Source organism: Azolla caroliniana, unplaced genomic scaffold (assembly GCF_043228905.1).
Source record: "Azolla caroliniana isolate FFs.n. ecotype wild unplaced genomic scaffold, voAzoCaro1.0.p SCAF_15, whole genome shotgun sequence".
Taxonomy (NCBI): domain Eukaryota; kingdom Viridiplantae; phylum Streptophyta; class Polypodiopsida; order Salviniales; family Salviniaceae; genus Azolla; species Azolla caroliniana.
In genome coordinates, this window is record NW_028230450.1 from 19,897,696 (window position 1) to 19,919,105 (window position 21,410).

Below are 21,410 nucleotides of genomic sequence, written 5' to 3' on the forward strand. Positions count from 1 at the left end.
ATTGATATGACCAACAATGAAAAGTGTGGGAACAATTCCTGTGCATATTGCAGACATGTGTGCATACACTTTCTCTGACAAATGTATGTTCATAAACTAAGTTCCTTCACCCTATTTGGAATCCTGCTCTTTAACACATTCATTTGTCTTCTTTACACAGGAAACTCGAATCATAGAGTTGGTGAAGCTTTAATACATTTACAATGTCTTGCAATGCAGTAACAATGTTTTTACATGCCTTTATTTCCTACAAGTTTCCTTCCCTCTTTGTCGAATTCAAGGATACTCGATTAGTGCCTTTAAATATCGTCATAAGTTTAGGGGGGCAATTGAAAAAATATTATCCCCATTTAAAAAAAGAAAATATGCTTTTCATTCTCAAATAAAATCTGCAATAAAACAAAGATATGTCCTCTGTAAGGATGGCTAGTTTATTAATATTTACATGCTTCATGAAGAACCTACAGAACTGTTGAGACATGTCATCACTCCACTCATCATCCTGTTGTAACATATCCATGAAAGAAGCTAAGAAGGCAACCTTTAAGAGAAAAGATCCAAGACAACACTTCTTGGTAATTCGTCTCTTCTGCGAAATCTTCATAAATGAAGCGACAAGTGTCGCTTCAATGCTGGGATAACAATATTGGGAGAACTAAGTTGAGGCAAGTGTCCATCAGTTTGAAGAATCTCTACGATGCTCTTAGACCCAAGGTGTTGATGCAAGTAGTCTGAAACCACCACTGGCACTGCAAGGTCCTTTGTGCTTTGTAGAATATGGCATGGTACTGTTACATATGATAAAATGCCCCTGAAATCACTCTCAAAAATGACTTTAGCAACTGTATATGCTATGTCGGGTCTTACATTGAAAAGGGTCCGGCTGAACTCTTGTACTGCAAAAGAGTCCATGTCATCACCCACCGCAAGTGGTGCAAAACCAGAAACCCATGCCTTGAAGTTAGACTGCATTGCCTCAAAGAGTTGATCAAGATCCTCTTGTTCAAACCCTCCAAAGTAATCCACATCATTCAAATACCTGTAAAAAGAGAGAAGATATAAGTTTGATTTGAAGGAAGATATAAGTCGATAGCAAAGTAAACCCTCAGTTTATTTTAGGGGAAACTTTCAAAATCGAAAGAAATAAGGAGCCATGTTTTCCACGAAAAAACATATTCATCTCGATAATTGAAAGCCCACAATTGTCAAATGAGGGTAATATTGCACTGCACGTCCAAAGGCTTACAAGAACAAGCAGTTTGACAAAATGGCAATCAAAATTACCATGGCATTATTATCTTTCGAAAAATATTGGCAGTCTAAAACCAAAAGGTTTCTATAATGTTACAAGCATACAATTACCCTTCCATTAATTGAGTCAATTAGACCAGAGATTGTATGTATCCCCATATATTGAATGACTGATATAGTCTAGACATAGAATTATAGCCTATCGCGTGCACATTTCTTATACCGACTAGTAAGGTATGCTCCTCTCTTCCACAATTCTAAGGGAAAGATGTCTTAAGCCTTTTTGCATATCAGGCATAGCAATATGGGAGGACCCCATGCCTTCTGATGCAGATAGTCAATCAAGTCAAGAACTAACCTCTAGTCTCTACTTTTCTAATATTTTCTTGATCATTTGTTAATCAAGTTAATTAATTAATCAGACGAATTTGATCCTAGAATGACACTTTTTAGTTTAATTATCTATCTGATCATTAGATGGTAAGCATAAATGAATACACTCTTTTTTTCTAACTGAACGCAAAGCACTCATGCTCTTTAAGTTCAATTATATAATAACATAAATCAGTCATTAACGTATAACCACATGAAGTCAGTCTTATTTCAATCAGACATGAATACTCCGAATTTTTGTTATATGAGTAGATGTACTGACCCTAACATATAAACACATATGAATACTCTTTTTTTGATAAGCAAAAGAACTTACACATGCACTCGGAAGTTTAAGTATATGGTTCGATGAATAGACATTGGCTTATAACCACACACGGAGATACTTTTTGTCTACCAGATGCAAAGCACTTGCTCTCTTAACTTTCATTGGTTAATAATCTACATTGATCCTAACAAATACCCACACACACATATATGCTATTTTTCTGATAAAATGTATGAATCTCTACATATCGCCATACATCAGATGTATTGGTAGGTACATATGAATATACTTCTGTTTTCATTCAAGTTGTACTGATGCCAACAACTAGCCACAAATGAATACACTCTTTTAGCTATCAAATGTAAAGATCCTAACAGATAACCACATAAAAAAAAGTCTTCATCAGATGTATTGTTCCTGACATATAAAAACATATGATTACTCTTTTAGCTATAAATGTATTTGTTCTCAACAATATAACCACATACAAATAAGCTCTTTTATGGCTACCAAAAGTTATTGAAAACATACAACTGCATATTTCGTAAGAATTTCAAAACATTTCATGTCAAAGGTAAAACCACAATAATTGCTTAGAAACACTATTATTACCTGGGAGAAGCAGACACCAAGATGAGTTTGGAAAATAGATCGGGCCGTTCAATGGAAGCCAAGCAACCGACCATACCCATAACTGAATGACCTATGTACATACATGACGAGACTTGAAGCTCCTCGAGAATTGCCAAAAGGTCATATGCATAGCCATGAAGACTAGAGTATCGATCGAAGCTAAAATAATCTGGATTTGTTGATCCTGCGCCCATGCTGTCAAAGAGGATGAGCCGATAATCATCGAAGAGGTGAGGAACGACTTGCTTCCATAATGATTGATCAGTTCCGAACCCATGACCTAATACCACAACCTCTACTCCCGATCCTATCACCCGAACATTGTGTGCATCCAACAATGACATGGTTATAAAATTTATATATATGTATATATGAATGATCTGAGAACTTGAGGTCAGAATATGTTCACCCACTCACACACACGCTCTCTCTATTTCTCAGTCACACAAACAATGGGGCTCTCTGTAATTCTGTCTTTGTGTTTCGATGCTTATCTCTTCAAAACACTAGGGTTTTCTATATCTCTCTCTCTCTCATACACATACTCTTTTTGCTATGACTTCTCTCTTTCTCTCCCACCTCTCACTGTGTTGTGCTGGTCCTAACCTCTCTTAACACATCATCATTATCTCTTTCCTTCACTCAACATAACATCAAACCGAAGTTTAGATCAGTAGTTTGAATTGCTGAATTACTGGATTTGATACCCCCCCCACCCCCCAACTGTCCTCAATTCTGTCTGTCTGTCTGTCTGTCTGTCTGTGTCAGGATAAGTTCAAATCCGTGACATGAATTAGTGGACTCGAAGCCACCGCATCAATTGATCCGATGCCTAGGAGAAAGGCAGGAAATCAAACACAAATCACAAAGAGAGAGAGCGAGAGAGAGAGAGAGAGAGAGAGAGTGGAAGCTCTGTTTTTTTGGGTCTATTATAAGCCCTAAACACATACATACATACATACATACATACATACATACATACATACATACATACATACATACATACATCTCTCCTGTCTTATAAGATGAGAAGCCCATCACTATCAAAGAAGACCATTTGGCCCAACTCATTTCTTAGGGAAGAAGGACCCTTCCTCCGCACATGCTTGCCCTAGAATCATTCATGATGATGTTGTGTCATGTTCTCATTCGTCGATCCGAGGCCCGACATCCATTGACGATCGTGAAGTATAATGATGATGAAAAGCCGATGCATTATTATCGGCCATCTGTTGTGATCACTCACTACTTGGTAGGCTCTTATTCGTGGTCGGAACGAAAACAATGAGGCCAGGCCAGGAAATCAACTTCTTGGTCAAGAATTTCCAGACCGGGACTACATTTCCGATGTGGCATGTCCCCATTTAGGTTGTATCATACGTTTGGGATAGACATTCTTGTTCCAAAAGAACTTGGGTTGAAACACGTGCTGATATGGAGTATCGGTTCGCAAGAGAAAGTTCGGGGTAGATACTTGCTTGCATCGAACACGCTTAAGGCTAAATCCATGTTTCTCTCGTCATTTCCCACCTAGCCGCAAGAAAAGTGGGCTGAACAGTAGTTGCTTGTTCGGGACGGCCTCAAGGGAAATCCATGATGCTATGCCCGATTCCTACTAGTAGCAAGAAAAGTGGGGCGAACAACTTCTTGTTGGGAATGCTCGGGGATAGAGATACATAATGACGTGGTTTGTTTTCATAGCTTGCATGAAAAATGTAGTCAATAAGTCCCTCTATGATCTATCAAATTTCCTCTCGATAGACTTCGTTGGGGAGGATTGAATGTATAGAGGCCCAACCGATAGCCAAAATGTTTTCAACTGTTCAATTGGGCACTCACACAATGTGGACAACCATGTTCTTTCCTATTTCCTTATTGTAGGGTCACTTGAATTACCTAAAAAACTAGATACCTGATACCTCTTTCTTTATTACCATAACCGAATCACTTAAAAAACTAGATACTTTGTTCCATTACCTTATCTTTATTTATCCCAGTAATATCCAAAAAACTATATCGAACAACTTCAAACTTTGATTATATGAGCTACATTATTGCCACTATCCCTTCTTAAAGAAATTTTACAAAAAAGTGACACTTTATGCAAATTGATGTTGTTCAACTTTATGACCATGGTCCCGTGCATCGTGCTTTAAGCAAAGGTCACATTGTTCAACTATCTATCCCTTATACTCTCACCTTTTGCCATACCCTTGTTTAAAACTATTACTCATCATACAATAGGAATGTCCATTTTGGCACTTGTCTCCAAACTTTGGTGCCATGTGACTGTACAACCTTCATGAAAGAGAATTTGTGCTTTTCGTGCAAATAATCCAAACACTTGCACATCAAGCAATAGTGATAACGAGAACGGTTTGACGTTTGCAAGAGAAACAATAGTTTTAGATGACCCATGCCCTTGCAACAGAGAGTGTGATAATTGTAACCAAGTTGTGGTACATATGGTATGGTAGCATTCCCCAAAGTAAAGTTGTGTGGGCCTTCAATTGGTTTTGTGTTGTGCTTGCATCTGCAACTTGCCACTAGGTTTCTAATAAGTCCCCCTTGCAAAATTGCCATCACAATGGAATCTTTGATTTTTTAAAATTAGATAAAGGTGTCATACATCGAATTCTTCGAACTTCATGTTAAAGAAACCAAAAATAAACTATCGGTGATGTCCACTTTTAAGTAGAATGAGAGGAGGTAGGGAAAAGGACATTGATTTGTCTCCTTCTTAGGTAGAAACATGAGATTTAATAAAGAAAATTGAAGCAAAATGACAAGGGGGAAAATATGGATACCCCACCTCCATGTTTATCCTTAAGTCCAACATCAAGATTAGCGTGTCCACATTTATAGAGAGGCAAAGGAAGATGTATTAAAGTTCGGTTTGAAAGAAAGACATTATGTCTACATTTCTAATACCATAAGAAGCTTGTTGGCACGCCTTAGTATCATTAGGTCTGGCGTGTGCATCTCCATGTGTGGTTGTTGCTTATCTGCCCACTTATGTACTTTTAATTAATATGCCATTGTCTTGCATGCGTGCAACGGTAATAATAAGTACTTGAACCCCAATGGATAATGAGATAATAACTTGGAAATTGCCAGCTTGGGAAATGAATGAAGCCGAAATTTATACTACACTACCACCACCTTCAGCCTAATATTGTCATTGCCGTAGGCCTCAATTAGATTACCATTATATTTAGCCTCAATGGTGGTCTATTTGTTACGGGGGGGTTCATAACAACATCGATGATGATTTAGTAACCAATAGTTAGAGGGGGCATAGGGGCATGGAAATGTGATTGATTCCTTGTGTTGATAAAGAAAGTATTGATTGTCTAGACCAAGAGTAATCTTCCCTAGAGAACATGTATGGAAACTACTTTTTTAATAATCCCAAAAGCTCTAATGTTTCAACAATTTTGTGTACCGATTATAATATAATTCATGAACACTCGTTATTTTGAGGTCTTAAGACAACAATAGACTGCAATCTTATACATTTAATTACAATTATCTATAGGACTTGCGAAGTGCACCGGTTAGAGTGGTTTCTAAAATTGGAAAGAAATGGATGCTTGATCCTTATCCTTCAATTGCTCATATGTGTGATATACTATGGTTATAGGCAAAAGACCTTGTTGCAAGTTTAACAAGGGATCTGGGGGGGTTGGCTTTGGTCACACTCCTTGGGGGAAAAGATCGTAAAGGTTCCCTTCTTTCAGTACTCAGTAAAACTTGGAAGATCATTACTACTCTCGCGGAATGTAACAATACCAGTAGCTCAGAAACATTGGTCCAACTGGGGTGTCTGAACTTTGCATTTGAGAACCTACTTGAGATGGATCTGGTCATTTACAGGGCCAACTAAATTGTTTCTCTTTCGATGGCTATTAGTGCATATGGCACTACCAGTTGGTCATTCATTGAAAGGGAATGTAGCACTTAATTTGCGGCAATGTGGCTTTTGCCATGAAGCTCAGGAGACTACCAAGCATGTCCTATGGTCTTGTCCCTTCGCTCAACAAGTATGGAATAAAATCCTGTCTTTATTCCTAACAATCAATGTCGGTTGCCTATTCTCATGGGAATCAACGATGTGGGAAGTGTTACATTCCAGCTTGATGTTGTATGAGGCAAACGATGTTCATGAGGCAATGCCAATATATAATAGAAGATTGATATTAGTTAGCCCCTTTCAGCAACCTCGAAAGCAAGTGCGATCTGTCTAGATTTGGAAAACAGTGACCACATTAACGTTATGGGCATTATGGAAATGTTGATGTAACCAACTTTATGATGCGGGACATTGATCTCTCAGATGTGTTGCTTGAGATATGGGAGAACTTGTTGACAGTAGTCCGTGGCCAGTATGATAATATGCATGGCTCCTCAAGGACCGTGAACAAGAGAAGGAAAAAGCTTCTTCACTTATGGAAAAGGTTGCCCCTGTTTTCAATGTCAACTCAAGAGCCTCAATGGCACTATCAACTTCCATGGACTCTTTCTTGAATATCAACAAATTCCAACACCTTCTACAAAGTTCGATATTTGGTCTTAGGATTATTTTACAGCATTGTACATAAAAAGTTGTAATCTTCTGGGCAGATAGGTTCCAGTTGTAGCCTTTGAGAATTTTTTTCTTAATACTATCGAGGAAAATCTTTTTATAAAAAATAAAAATAAAAATAAACAAGTCTAGCTTTAGGCACTCGTGCGGGACTTATCTCACCTAGAGAACACTTGTGGAAAGTACTTGTTTTTAATCATCCAGAGTCTTTAAGGTTTCAAGTTGAAACTTTCAACCATTTTGTGTAGAGATTGCAATACTTCAAAAAAGTTGGGAGTATGGGATGAAAACATTGGTATTAAATCATTATTTGGGACCACACCTATTCTTTGTATATGGGATTTTACGAATTTGATGTCTTTGTGCAAAAGTTGTCTTCATGATTTTGGACTCTGGACCATACTATTCGACCAAAATTTCCATCTCAACAAATGACTTTATAGGGGACTTGTTTTAATTGATATATTGTCACAATATCTCTTTGTTTTGTACCTCATTATAATCTTATTAGACACCCATGTAACCTTCTTTAATGACGTATGATTAAATCTCAACACACAATCTTTTTCATGAACCTTCCATAAGCCCTTTTCATGTCCCCGAAGTTTAATTTGTTTGGGATATGATCACATGAGTAAGTTCAAATTTTAACGAAAAAAAACTTTCATTAGTAGTTGAAGCATATTTATTTAATGACATCTATAATTAAGCACCATAGTAAAGAGCTTCAAATGTATTCCAAGGTACCAATGAGAATGTGCCAAGAACCTAACATTTCCGCTTTTTCCTACAACATTATTAATGTCTCTTTATGCATAGGGTAATGCTCTTCCTCGAGGCAATACATTGGTATATGCTATTTCTTTTTAACTATACCCCATTCCCGTAACATGGCCTCTTTTTCTTCTTCTTTTTCAAGAAAGATACTACGTTAGTACTAAGAAAATGCCCTAAGGCTATACATTTGGGTAATGACTCCCATGCTAAGTTCTAATTGTTGGCTTAAATAAATACTTCTATGTGGAGTAGAACTACTCCATCTTATTAGAAATCCACCTATAAAATATTCCCTCATCACTACATTAGTACTGAGAAAATGCCCTAAGGCTATACATTTGGGTAATGACTCCCATGCTAAGTTCTAATTGTCGGCTTAAATAAATACTTCTATGTGGAGTAGAACTACTCCATCTTATTAGAAATCCACCTATAAAATATTCCCTCATCACTACATTAGTACTGAGAAAATGCCCTAAGGCTATACATTTGGGTAATGACTCCCATGCTAAGTTCTAATTGTCGGCTTAAATAAATACTTCTATGTGGAGTAGAACTACTCCATCTTATTAGAAATCCACCTATAAAATATTCCCTTATCACATATTGCATGAAACATCCATCGTTGTAACTTTGCCCATGGTGTATTACCTTTAATGGTATCCAAAGAACCTCTAAGATTTTGCACAATCTTTGTCCAAATCCTAGAATTGATTTGGGCAGGTCTTTCAGTCACATTGTCTTTTCAAATACTTGAACGCATGTTGTACCACAAATATGATATCACAATACTTGCTCATTAACACGGTATTTTATTGTTGATTTCTAAAACGTGCCCATTAAAAGAAAAGAAAACTATTAATAATATTGATGATAGTAATTATTGGCATCAAACATGTGGAGGCTCATATGAAATAATGCCCAACCACTCTTACAAACACAAATGAAGTTTATCCAACATTTAACGATTTGGTGAATGAAATGTGGGCCTATAATGTGCATAAAAAGTAAATGTATAGATGATAAGGATAATGCAAATTATATATACAAACATTATGTAGTGGCAAAGTCAATGTTTTATATCACTTTAATGTTGTGGAGCGAAGTCTAAAGTGATGGCTCTAATGTGACATTCAATATTTGTTTGTGTTAGTTTAGGATCATGTAATTTAAAAGTGTTTACAAGTAAATTTCCACATTCTAATGCTTGAAAATAACAAATTTGCTTTATAACAAACCACGTCAAAGGAGGATAATTGATTAAGGATCTCCCACTTGGGCATTTATATGTTAGTCCATGCATCCCAAATGTGAAGACAAGAATATGTATCAATGATTTTGTCAATTGCCACATGGAGATAGAATGTAACATAAAACGTAACATACTCGGATGCATTTGCAAACGTTCTTTTTCATACGTTTTCAAATGAATGCATATGTTATCAAAACATTCTTATGTTTTTTTACGTTTTTGTACCTTGACTTTCTTACCTTAAAAATAAGTTTTACCTTATAATAAATAATGAATACAAAAGTATGGTATTTACCATACTTCAAGGGTGTTACTATACTCAAATGTGAATGCACATACGGTACGTATAGTTCATAGTAATACTATGCTTGGGAACATGGAATCGTGGATTTCTTCCTTTCAAGCCCAACTTCATACCTTTGATTAACAGTCGGCAATGGGTTTCAACAGTTTAAACGGTTTAGTGGTTTTTTTTTTAAATTAAAAAAATTAAAAAATTTGGAAATCAAAATCACAATTAAAAAAAAAACAATCTTTTCATTTTCAAGCCTTATTCTCACATTTTAGGAAAATCTTTAAAATTTTGAAAAATTAAAATTTAAAACAATGAAATATTTTAAAATTTGAAATTTGACTGAAACCGAAACCGAACCACGAAACCAGCGTTTTACGGTATGAAAATGTTTAAACGGTTTGGTTTAGTTTGGCTTAAATTTCAAAATTTTTAAACAGTTCGGTTTTGACACTCTCAAACCGAACCGAACCGTTGTTGATTGTTACCTTTTATTGATGTGTTGATCTCTTCCCGAGGGAGAAGTGTATTCACTTTTAGTTTAGTGCGAATGAATTCAAAGTGAGTGCAGAAGCATGACTCAACATCTTAACCTATGAATGAGCAAGTCACACTGTTACACTACCATAAGGATTTCAATCTTAACAAATGGACCAATGGTTTTACGTGTCATTCATTTTATTTGTAGTTGGTTGTAGGTTTTCATGGTTTCTTAATCAACAAGTTTTTATCTCGCACCCGTTAAACCTTCTCTAATGATGAATGGCTAAATCTCGAGACATAAAGTAACATTTTCTATAACTCGTCCATAAGCCTTTCTCATATGTTCAAAGCTTTGTTTTTTCAGATATGGCACTTTAAGCAAGCCCGTTTTTTAAAGAAAAAAGGCGTACATTAATAGTAATGGTAGTTTTCTATTAATCCCTTTATGATATGTTCAAAGTTTTATTTGTTTCAGATATGGCACTTTAAGCAAGCCCGTTTTTTAAAGAAAAAAGGCTTACATTAATAGTAATGGTAGTTTTCTATTAATCCCTTTCATGAATGTGCTTTAAAAGCACTAAGAGCTATATACCTAAGTGTTGACAAGCATTCACGTTTCCTCAAAAAACATTAGGACGAGGAAGAGAAACATTAATATTGACCTCTTATGGGTGTGAACAATGATAAGAAAGGAAGATATATTAATGTGTTTTAAATTGTATTAAGCGAAGAGAGATATTAATTGTCTAAAGAGTCTATAATTGGTAATGGGATTGAGAAAGAAATTACCTATGCATACATGATCTTATGTTGGAGAACACAAAAAATTTAACCAAGTAAAGATGACTTAAGGGGCAATGGCTTTTTGACAACCATTTAGAGGAAAGAAGTGCAATCCTAGTACCAAGAACAATCGACGAGAAAAATGTAGAAGATGATAGGCGATTTGAAATATGTTTTCAGAACTCAAGATGTGCAAAGGCTAGTCTAGATTAGTTGGTTTACTAATGCTTGTTAGTTTGGGGAGATAACTTGACAATAGCATGAGTAGCTCTATTGATCTTGATCATAAATGTCATTTTTTTACCTCCAAGTTCCTGATTTCTTCATGACCCTCTCTCTTCAAGTATACTGCCATATGAAATCTCCCAACATCTGCACCCTTATCTTATCCTATAAAATTTTATGTAACTATACATATCCATGGAAATGTACACCCATTCACACCAAACCATGAAAAAGTCTTGACCGACAAGCATTCAAACAGATTTTTCATGAGCCATGCGCCTCTTCTTTTTTCTTTCCACCTGATTAATATAGTCATTCATGTTCGGAGAGATCCTTATTGTCAACCCAAAGCAAGAATCTGAAAAGAAGTCTATGGTACATTTGGAATGATTACAAGGTATAAGTTATAACCATGTCAAGAATATACAAATTGGCATCCACAATTTGATGGGCTAAATTGGGTAATGACAAGACAAGAAGTAAGATCTTTGGCTTAAGGGTGCAGATATACACCAAGAAAGATGACTTCCATAATTTAAAATTTATCTTTCCTTTTATGACATTTGTTGTTTATAGGCAACAATTTAGACATCTATACAAGCTAGAACCTAGAACTCATTGTTGATGACTTCTTCAGCAGTAGACCCAATATCTCCATCCACATAATTTTCTTCATTGAGGTATCCGTTTATAAGGAAGTGTGCTGCATTTGATATATCATAAACCATTAGTCCAACCCTTCCTCCTATCCAACTTCCAACATGACTACCAACAAAGTAGCCTATGCGCCCAAGGTTCTCTTCTCCTTGGAAACCTCCCCAATAAGCACCACCAATGGTTCCTATACCTCTCGTAATAGCCTCCACCAAGGTACCACCATAGTACAGACCTTCAAATGTATCCCATGCTGCTGATGAAAGGGGCCCTAATATCCGTTGAGTGTGCCTCGATGCTAACTTTTCGGCTTTTCCTCCAGCAATGTTAGCTTCTTTTGATGCATCTTGCAGTGTTCTTCCTTGGGCCAATGCATTTGCATATGCTATCTCATATGATCTTTGCCTCACCCTTGCAATATGACCTCCTCTAATGTTGTACACAAATGACTTTGTCCCTTCCTTGGCAAGACATGCCATTGAGCCATAGCCCATGTCGAAGCAGTCGATCCATGTAAATTTACCACTTTGAGATGACTCATCTTCACCGACAAATTGCCTTGCCTTTTCAGCTGGCGAAACAGACATTTGTTTAGTATCGTAAGGAAGCTTTCAACTTTGCTTGCGTATTTCAACACAAAGCAAAGGGACATCAATTTCAGATACTAATTAATAAAATAAGTGAATAAGTCATTTTCACAATGGTAGCGAACACAATAAGATCCCGACAGCAATATTATTAGAAATATTGAGAATCGAGTAGATAGGTATATAGAGTTACAACTGCAGAGATGGATATATGAAAACAGAATTTCTATTACATATGAGAGTAGTTCAAAATGGTAGTTTTCCCATGCGCTCACACCTTAGAGCTTAGATAGGATATGGACCGGCTCACTACAAAATTAGTGGGGACTAATGATCCATCTGACCACTGTGTGAGAAAAGTGACTTATAATCTATGTTTGGTCTTAGTATAAATGTGCAAGTCAGTTGACAGTAGTGGAGATATTCCTTTTCTGTCAACTGACTTGTCATTTAATATGACCCAACTCCCTAGGTACAGGCTAGTGCTAGATAATACTTATCTTGAAGTCAATGACGCATACTTCAAGACTAAGTACATCGTAACTTGCCCACAAAATATTCTAGCTGACTTGATTAGACAATCCTTTTATCTATTTCTCTCTTTCCTAAATATATTGTGTCCTACGCATCTACGGTTTCCTAGATTAACACCTTATCGACCCATATGGTCGAGTTGCACACTAGCCGCTCCTCATTTGGGGCGCTATCACAAAATGTGCACTCTAAGAGCACATATGGGGATAGATTTACAACTTGGGGCTGATCATTGATTATATCTAACAAATATTCCCAGAGAGAGAGAGAGAGAGAGAGAGAGAGAGAGAGAGAGAGAGAGAGAGAGAGAGAGAGAGAAGAGTCAAAATAGTGTAGAGAGTGCATAATCACACTTCAATTTCCAAAATAACACCGAGTGTTTAGAACAGTTATTTTAACGTTATATTTGCTTACTGACCATAAGAGTCGATATTTGGTGCCTGCTGAAGGTCATTTACTACCAGTTTCTAGGTTCTAGTATTCTCACTCTGAAACATCTACTCAGTGCAACAGATTAGCAAGAACACTGTCAAGCTGTTTGATGGGAAGGTTTTGTGTTTTCTGCTAATAAAGAGAAAGTGAATAGATGAGCTTTGAACACCCCAAAACACAATACATGGTATATCATATGTTAATTTAGAACTACAGGATATATAAAGTATAGTAAATATATAAACACCTCAGTTCATTTCTAATTCATTACTGGCTACTTTTCCAATGCTCCCACAGCTTATGACTGAAATAGATGGAGATTTATCTAGCAGATTTTATTCCAGACTTTGGTTATAGGGATAAACCAATTTAATTGTTGAACTAAAAAAATTAGATCATATGAGTGTGTGACCAGCTGCTTGAATATGTGACTTGCCTGACACGGACATGGAAGTGATATATGTCTTTCAATCTCAAAAGCCTCTTCTTCCCACGTGATCTGCTTGCACCAATTGCTACATCTCTATTTGTTTCTCCAAGAATCCTGCATCCTTCCACTAGAGTTCCTTAGCCTTCTTAATTCTCCTCCCCTTGCTTGTGTCCAAATGCATGCTTGTCTATGTTTATAATATGCAAATTTCAAGTCGACCATTTCATGTCAACCCCTCAAAGGACTGAAATTTTCCAGGATGAAACAGGGGGCATTTCAACAGTGATATTTTTTGTGGTAAAGCCACGATTCAGATCATTCTTGACATTATCTACTCCGACCAATTAGGTTCTCCCATTGCAGAACCTTATTTACACAACAATCATCATCATCATGTGAACAAGAACAAGAATGTTGTCACAGTGATAAAGCTGGGTAAGGCCCTGCTTTATACCAAGTCCACAGATCAGTTCCAAAATGATTCGTGAATGTCTGTCCTCTTTCGCAATGCCATGAATAAAAAAGATAAGGACCTCCAGCCATAAAATGCTGTCACCCGTGAAAATCCTCAACAAAGTTGACCATGTGGTTCCAGCCCTTGCTCTGAAACCACATGTCAAGATGTTAATATATCATAAAATTGGATCTCAGAGGCATGCAATTCCTTTGTTCTCCAAATTCACGTCAGCCTTTCGAAGAGATGGTATCACTCCATTTGAACTCGTCAACACAAAACGGTATCAGATCTAATTACAATAATTCTGGCATTTCAATGATAGTAATATAAAGTATTGTATAGCTTCATCTCTGTTTCTGATTCTGTCAGTTTCTCTCTCTCTCTCTCTCTGACGTTTCATTTCGTTTCATCTCTCTTAATATAACATGGTATGAGATCGCATTAGAATGCAAATTTTGGGTCTCCTAGGCCATTGTGGTGGTACTTCAAAGTTCACCACTCTCTTTTTCTCTCTCTAGGTGTAGTCCCATGGATCATTAGATTCGATCTCCAGGAGACCTGGAGCATTTATTTCTGTTTCAGGGTAACATACATTCACCCATATTTGCAATCATAATTTTCAGTCGAACAGACCAATCTCCCCAACATGAGAAAAAATGTATCAGATCTCACGAAGATGTAGCTGCGAACGTTAGGATTCATAGATATATATAAGCGAGGGTCGAAGAAGGGCAGAGTCCTTTTACCTGCAGTGGCGAGGAGAAGGAACGCTACGAGGCAGAAGAAGAGCGCCCGTGTCTTCTTTGTGAGGGCCGTCAACATTCTCTGCTCTGCTCTGCTCACCTATGTATGCTCTGTTCTGCTCTGTTCAGACAGAGGAAATCAAAAAGCTGAAGGAAGCTTTCCTTCTTCTTCTTCTTCTTCTTCTTCTTCTTCTTCACTTCTTCTTTCTCCGGAGTTTTCCATTATTTCCTGAAGATGGGCCCAAACGGTTTCCTTAATTTCCTGGGATGCCCTTGCTCTCCTTGAATGAGGGGCTCATGAAACTCTCCCAAGTTCTCCTCCAAATGGGGAAGCATATCCATCCCATTGAGGAAGGAACAGAAGAGAAGAGAAGAGAAAAGACAAGAGCACAATGGATGATGAGTTTGATGACCACCTTTATGCCCAAATGCCTCTCACTTCATTCCTCGAGACCTACGGCTTGCTACTGTTTGCCCATGTGTGTGGGTCAATGTATTAGTCATGAAGTGCTACATGTGAATGGAGTGCCTTCTTGTGCATATGTAGTGTCACAAAGCATGAAACTAGGCTATACATTGGATGCTTGAAAGATTAACACAAAGCAGTGAATGTAACTACATGGGATGATGAGTTTGATGGCCACCTTTATGCCCAAACACCTCTCACTTCATTCCTCTAGACCTACAACTTGCTGTTGTTTGCCCATGTGTGTGGGTCAATGTATTAGTCATGAAGTGCTACATGTGAATGGAGTGCCTTCTTGTGCATATGTAGTCACAAATCATGAAACTGGGCTATACATTGGATGCTTGAAAGATTAATGCAAAGCAATGAATGTAACTACATGTCAATATGGTGGCCTATCTACTAACACGGCCATTATAACGAGGTTCCATTTCAAATCCCAAACACTTTGGGTTGAGCATTGTAGCAAACAATTGATTTACTACAGCAAAAACAAGCCTAACAAAATAAGATCATAATGGCATGATATACGTTGGAAATGCATTGTACTTAATCAATATAAAATTAAGACACAAATGGATGTAATGGGGGTGCCACATAATATACACTCGCATTTCCTAAATCTACAAGAAAGTAGGTGTTGTGTACGTCTAGTGTAAATTTGTAAAGGAAGAAGGCATTGAAGGAGTTGTCAATGAGAATGCAAACATCACACTTCTGTTGTATGCAAACAACGTGGTGCTTTTTGCAAATACTTTGGGATATGTATGGATCTATAATTGTTATAGCTACATATAGTGCAAATAATAAGAGGTTTTTGAACCTGATTCCAATCCAATACATTCATGCACATTATATGGTATTCTGACATTTAAGCAATTTAAAACATTGATTCAAGGATCTCTAAATTAATTCATGACAAAACACTTCATTCTTGCAACAAGACAATATACAACAGCTACCAAGATTACACTCCTCTAAAATCCACAATCAACTACTTCATCATCAATATTTATCTTGGTGAATACTTGACAAAAGTTTGGAAAAAAAATGATACCACACCCTTTCCTTTCAAAGGACCTCCACCTCATTTTCTCTAATACCATTCTTGAGCTAGAAAACTTGCTTTGAATATTATGCTTGGTGCAATATTTGCAACTTTCTTTCTTTTGATTCTACAAACTTCTGTGTCCTACTACCCAAAGTCTCATTTCACATGTAATCCACACTATCAAACACTAGACATTACATAAGGTGTCACATAGATGGCACAAAAGTTATCAATTGCAAAAAATAGCATGTACTATCTCAACAAATTCCCCAAAAAGTCTCTTGTTAGCTTCATCACTATCACTCAACAGAAATTTTCCTTGGAATTGTCTTTGTATTTTGAAGTCACAATAAGCAAATATGCAATGCCTGAAATGATAACTGGAGCCAACATAAAAGCATGGTGCAGCATTTTACATAATCCTACTACACATCATGCAATATAACTGTTGTGAACATATCTTGCAAGGGGTTAGAAAATCAGGAAGACCAAATCAAATTCCAGGTGACTAGTCATTCCACAAAATGAGACATTATATAGTTATAAACTGCACCACATATCTTTACTGGCAGATGGTGGAAATATAATATGGCTTCAGAATTCAGTTACATTTCCACACAATGCCTGTATTTTATGAGACGTTAAATTGTAACCAGTTGAAAAGATCCATCCCTCTATTTGTTAGCAAACAAGGAAAATGTTTCTATTGCAAGATGCCCAGAGTCTTTCACCAACCACTGAAAGAAGAACCAGAAACTGAAGCACAGTTACCAACAACTAGTGTCACTATCACAGTATGCCCAATAGTTGATGACCAACAAACAGAGAACTGTGTTGAAGGTTCATACATTCAATGCACAAATTGGTTGAAAGGTGACACAAACAACCAGAACTCCCAAGACTCTAGATCAAATTAAAACAGCAGCAAAGTAGAAGTTGATTATAACCGCACATCCTGAAAAACACAAGGTAAACCAGATACAAGTGTTCTATTGCAGTATGCCCAGCATCTTTGGCTAACCACTGAAAGGAGAACCAAAAACTGAAGCAAAGTACCCAACAATTAATGTTTCTATTGCAGGATGCCCCCAATCATTGGTGAACAGAGAACCATGTTCAAAAGGTTGCACACATACAATGTGCACATTGCTTGAAAGGATAAACGAAACAACCCAAAAGTCCTGAGACTATAGATCAAGTTAAAAGTGCAAAATAGGAATTGATAACCTCGCACCTTGAAAAACACAATGGTAACCAGCTAGTAGTACTTCTATTAGAATATGCTTGATCTTTGGCAAACCACCAAGAGGAGAACCAACAACTGAAGCATCGTAACCAACTAGTGTTTCTACTGCAGAATGCTCAATCATTGATGACCAACAAACAGAGAACTGTGTTGAAGGTTCACCCATTTAATGCAATCATTGTTAAAGGAGAAATGAAACAACCAAAAACTCCCAAGCCTAGAGATCAAGTTCAGAGTAGAAGTTGATTATAACCTCACACCCTGAAAAACACGATTTCAACCAGCTAAAAAAGCTTCTATTACAGTATGCGGAGTCTGGCAAACAGCCAAAAGGAAAACTCAAAACTGAAGCATCATAACCAACTACTAGTGTTTTTATAGCACTATGCCCAATCATTGGCAAATAACAAACATAGAACCAAAGATCTACTGAAACAGTAGAGACAATGTGGCAAATCATGTTCAAGAGAAGGTTCTTTTGGTTATTGTTTTCATATAGAGTGAGCTTCATGACACCAGTAATAATTTATGTATGTTCTTAAGGATTTGGCTTCCACCACGAAGCAAATCTTTACAACCAACAGTATCTAGCACGTTTATAAGACCTAGAAGGCTAAAAAGTGCATCTTGCCTATGAGTTGAAAACCATTCAATCATGTTTAAAGCCAAGGCCAAACAGAGTATTAGTTTAAACTTCTTGCTATTATAATGCAAGATTATGTGCATTGATAAGGTCTCTATACAAAAATAAATTGCAGGATGCATCTTTACAAAGATAAAGAAACATCATATGAGCACTTTGCATCGTGAACTAAATCCAGGAGATCCTTTCCTCCTGCATTAGCATAAAATCCTCCTCCCCAAAGTCTCTATACAAAAACAAGTTGCAGAATGCATCTTTACAACCATAAAAGAACATCGTATTCGAAATTTGCACCATGAGCTAAATCCTAGAGACCCTTTCCTCTGCATTAGTATAAAATATGCTGCAAATTCGTCCACCCAAAGGTTAACACTCCAACTGATCCAGATCTAAGCAAGAACTGTAAGAGAAAGGCTGATGAAGAGAACATGGAAAATAATGGTGCAAATACCCTTAATTCCACATATGTTAATGTGGATTGTTCAGGCAGCCTGCCAAAGGAGCTTTTATGGATAGCACATTGCCACTAAATAACCAATCAGTTAAGGAACTCATTTAAAATAGCCAAAACAGTTCAACATGAAATGCATGTATTGTAGCTATATCGTGTAGTCAGACAATCACTTGAAAGCTGAAACTATCAGTGACTCCTCCAAATCCTTTTGAGAAGATGGTCAAGCCATCAAGAGTTTGCATTAACTTCTACATTATGTCATGGAAAATAAGACAAAACATAATAAGCAAACTCAAGGTCTCACTATTCACAATCAATGTGTGTCAGCATGGTAATATCAACAAGATGACACAGAATCCCTCTACCTGCTAGTGACCTTCAGCATATGATATGCAACAAAACACAATGGCTCGTGACCTTCAGCATAAAATATGCAACAAAACATAATGGCTAGTGACTTTCATCATATGGCATGCATCAAATCATAACAGCTTTACATAGGACCTTCAGCATATGATATGCAACAGAACATAATGGCTAGTGACCTTCAGCATAAAATATGCAACGAAACATAATGGCTAGTGACTTTCATCATATGACATGCATCAAATCATAACAGCTTTACATAGCATGATACAATGGCACCCATATTGATCAATAATCCTCCCAACTATAAAACCTTTTCTTAAAAGGTCACAAATATTTGCATCTTTATTAACCTGATTGAAACACATAATGGATAATGTTGAGTCCACTATATAAACTGGATTTTCTTATAAGGTCAAATACTTTCCTGCTATCACGTAAGCCAATTGGAAGAAAATCGTTTCTCAAAAAAGGATGATTAACTCCTCCAATTATTATTTCAAACATTCTCCCAAACGCACAAGCTTCCCATTACATTGTTGCCTACATTAACTCATCCTTCACTGGGTTTCCAACGAAAGAGTGGCTGTTGTTCATCATTAATCCTCTATGACCAATGATCTCAACTTCTGACATCATGGTACTTTCACAAGAGGCTTGCATCCTAAACATTTGAAGAAGTTTTTTCATTCAAAAGACAGAAATTGCTTCTCAAAGAGGGTGTCACTTACTCATATTCTATTCTTCTATGCTTGGGCTTGATGTGTAAGGTAATGGACTTTTCAGCAAGATTGTCCGAGTAGGTCAACTTCAAAATAGTCAATATTATGGAAGAAGAAGATCATGCCTGATCAAATATAAAAAAGTTCATTTCAAAACATCTGAAAGGTTTAGCATACAAGAAAAGGAAAACATCATGAATGCTAAAGTATACAGAAGTTAACTTTAAGCCACCTAAATGCTAACAATATAAAAGTTGGCTCATCAAAATCTAGCATTTTGGATGAAGTTATTGATGGGAATGCCTAATGAGGGACAAGAAAGTGAACTTAAAATCATCCAAAAGGAAACACTCGCACAAGACAAAATACAAGTGAGTTAACTTCAAACCATTCAGATACAAATATTCTGGGAAAAAGTTTGTACCTGATCAAAGTATTAGCAAAAGTAAGCAAGATTCTAGCACTATGGAAGAAGATCAGACCATCAACCATGAATTACAAGAAAGTTAATTTGAAATCATCTAGAAGAAGAAGAGGAGGAGGAGGAAGAAGACAAGCATGCCTAATGATAGCTAACTTCAAAGCATATTAAAAAATAAATAAGAAAGAAATAAGAGGGTCATGCCTGCTCCGTAGCTCGTTTATCGCCTCTTCTGTCATATTCATAAGCAAAACCAGGAATAGGAGGGGTGAGAGTAGCAGGAGACAGACCAGGAAATGGTGCCATATCCGGAACTCTAGCAGCTTCTTGCAAACCAAGAGGCAATGCAGCTATGGCTTCTCTCTTCAATCTAAGCCTGATCGTTGCTCCCGCTTGAAATTTTCTGTCTTCATGCATCAACAATCTGCTATATGCTTTGGCTAGCCTCATTCCTTCCTCTTTAGTCAGAGGGACTGGCTCCGTTTTCGTCATCTCTTCTTCAACAGCAGGGCCTGCTCTAATTTCTTCTTTATCTCCTTCTTGTTTCTCGTCTGATGGAACTTTCTTATTCTTCTTCAACGATTTCTCTTTTGCTTTCTCTTGCTCTATCTCGATCTGACGAGCTTTTGTCATAAGACCATATTTCTCCATTTCCTGTTCTCTCAGCCTTTCTTTCTCCTTGACGTAACGAACGGGCGATGGAGCTTCCAGGGCTTTGACAATCAGATCATCGAAACGAACTCGGTCTTTGTCGGTGGGAGCCGAAGAATCGGGCCCACCTTTCTTCTTCTTCTTCTTCTCTTCTTTCTTCTTCTTCTTCTTCTTGACGCCATCATCTTCGGAGGCGCGAGCGAACTGAGCTTTCTGAGTGGAGAGGAAGCTAGGCTGGAGGAGGAGGAGGTCGGTCTGGTTCTTCTTCGGCTGCAGAAGGGGGGTGAGGGGGCGGCGGCTGCTGCAGAGGCGGCGAATGGCGAAAGCCATAGCTGGGAACGCGGCAGGAGCACAGAGATTCTGTGGCGACGAAAATGGTTTTTAGGGTTTTAGGGGGTTCCCTGTGTGTCCGTCCATGGTTCGGTTCGAACCGAACCGAACCGAACCGTTGCCGATTGTTACTTGGTATTGGCCTTGGCCTTGGTCTTGGTCTTGGTCATGGTCTTGGTAAGATATCCATCAGACCTATTCACTTTCGTGACACCCGTTTCATTCTTGGTCTTGGTCTTGGTCTTGGTCTTCGCCTCGGTAAGATATCCATCGGACCTATT

The 21,410-nt window shown here is 37.4% G+C and overlaps 3 protein-coding genes across 3 annotated transcripts; all 3 read right to left on the reverse strand.

Moving 5' to 3' along the window:
• Positions 1-329: 329 nt before the first annotated feature.
• KAI2 (alpha/beta-Hydrolases superfamily protein) lies at positions 330-3,442 on the reverse strand. The gene is made up of 2 exons (XM_087331136.1): positions 2,525-3,442; positions 330-1,039 (listed from the first exon to the last, which is right to left on the reverse strand). Exons 1-2 carry the CDS (start codon positions 2,887-2,889, stop codon positions 601-603), a joined length of 804 nt encoding a protein of 267 aa, XP_087187262.1. The 5' UTR covers positions 2,890-3,442; the 3' UTR covers positions 330-600.
• Positions 3,443-11,301: 7,859 nt separating this feature from the next.
• LOC147855030 (uncharacterized) lies at positions 11,302-14,942 on the reverse strand. The gene is made up of 2 exons (XM_087331681.1): positions 14,783-14,942; positions 11,302-12,167 (listed from the first exon to the last, which is right to left on the reverse strand). Exons 1-2 carry the CDS (start codon positions 14,856-14,858, stop codon positions 11,551-11,553), a joined length of 693 nt encoding a protein of 230 aa, XP_087187807.1. The 5' UTR covers positions 14,859-14,942; the 3' UTR covers positions 11,302-11,550.
• A 4,264-nt stretch (positions 14,943-19,206) lies between these two features.
• LOC147855031 (uncharacterized) lies at positions 19,207-21,149 on the reverse strand. The gene has a single exon (XM_087331547.1). The coding sequence runs from the start codon at positions 21,127-21,129 to the stop codon at positions 20,347-20,349; it is 783 nt and encodes a 260-aa protein (XP_087187673.1). The 5' UTR covers positions 21,130-21,149; the 3' UTR covers positions 19,207-20,346.
• Between the last annotated feature and the right edge of the window lie 261 nt (positions 21,150-21,410).

Coding starts and splice junctions, on each gene's coding strand:
- LOC147855031 (XM_087331547.1), bottom strand. CDS start 21,129: ATGGCTTTCGCCATTCGCCGCCTCTGCAGCAGCCGCCGCCCCCTCACC.
- KAI2 (XM_087331136.1), bottom strand. CDS start 2,889: ATGTCATTGTTGGATGCACACAATGTTCGGGTGATAGGATCGGGAGTA. Junction 1,040..2,524: donor TTGGTGTCTGCTTCTCCCAG/GTAATAATAGTG, acceptor CTCTTTTTACAG/GTATTTGAATGATGTGGATT.
- LOC147855030 (XM_087331681.1), bottom strand. CDS start 14,858: ATGTTGACGGCCCTCACAAAGAAGACACGGGCGCTCTTCTTCTGCCTC. Junction 12,168..14,782: donor CCTTCTCCTCGCCACTGCAG/GTAAAAGGACTC, acceptor CTGTTTCGCCAG/CTGAAAAGGCAAGGCAATTT.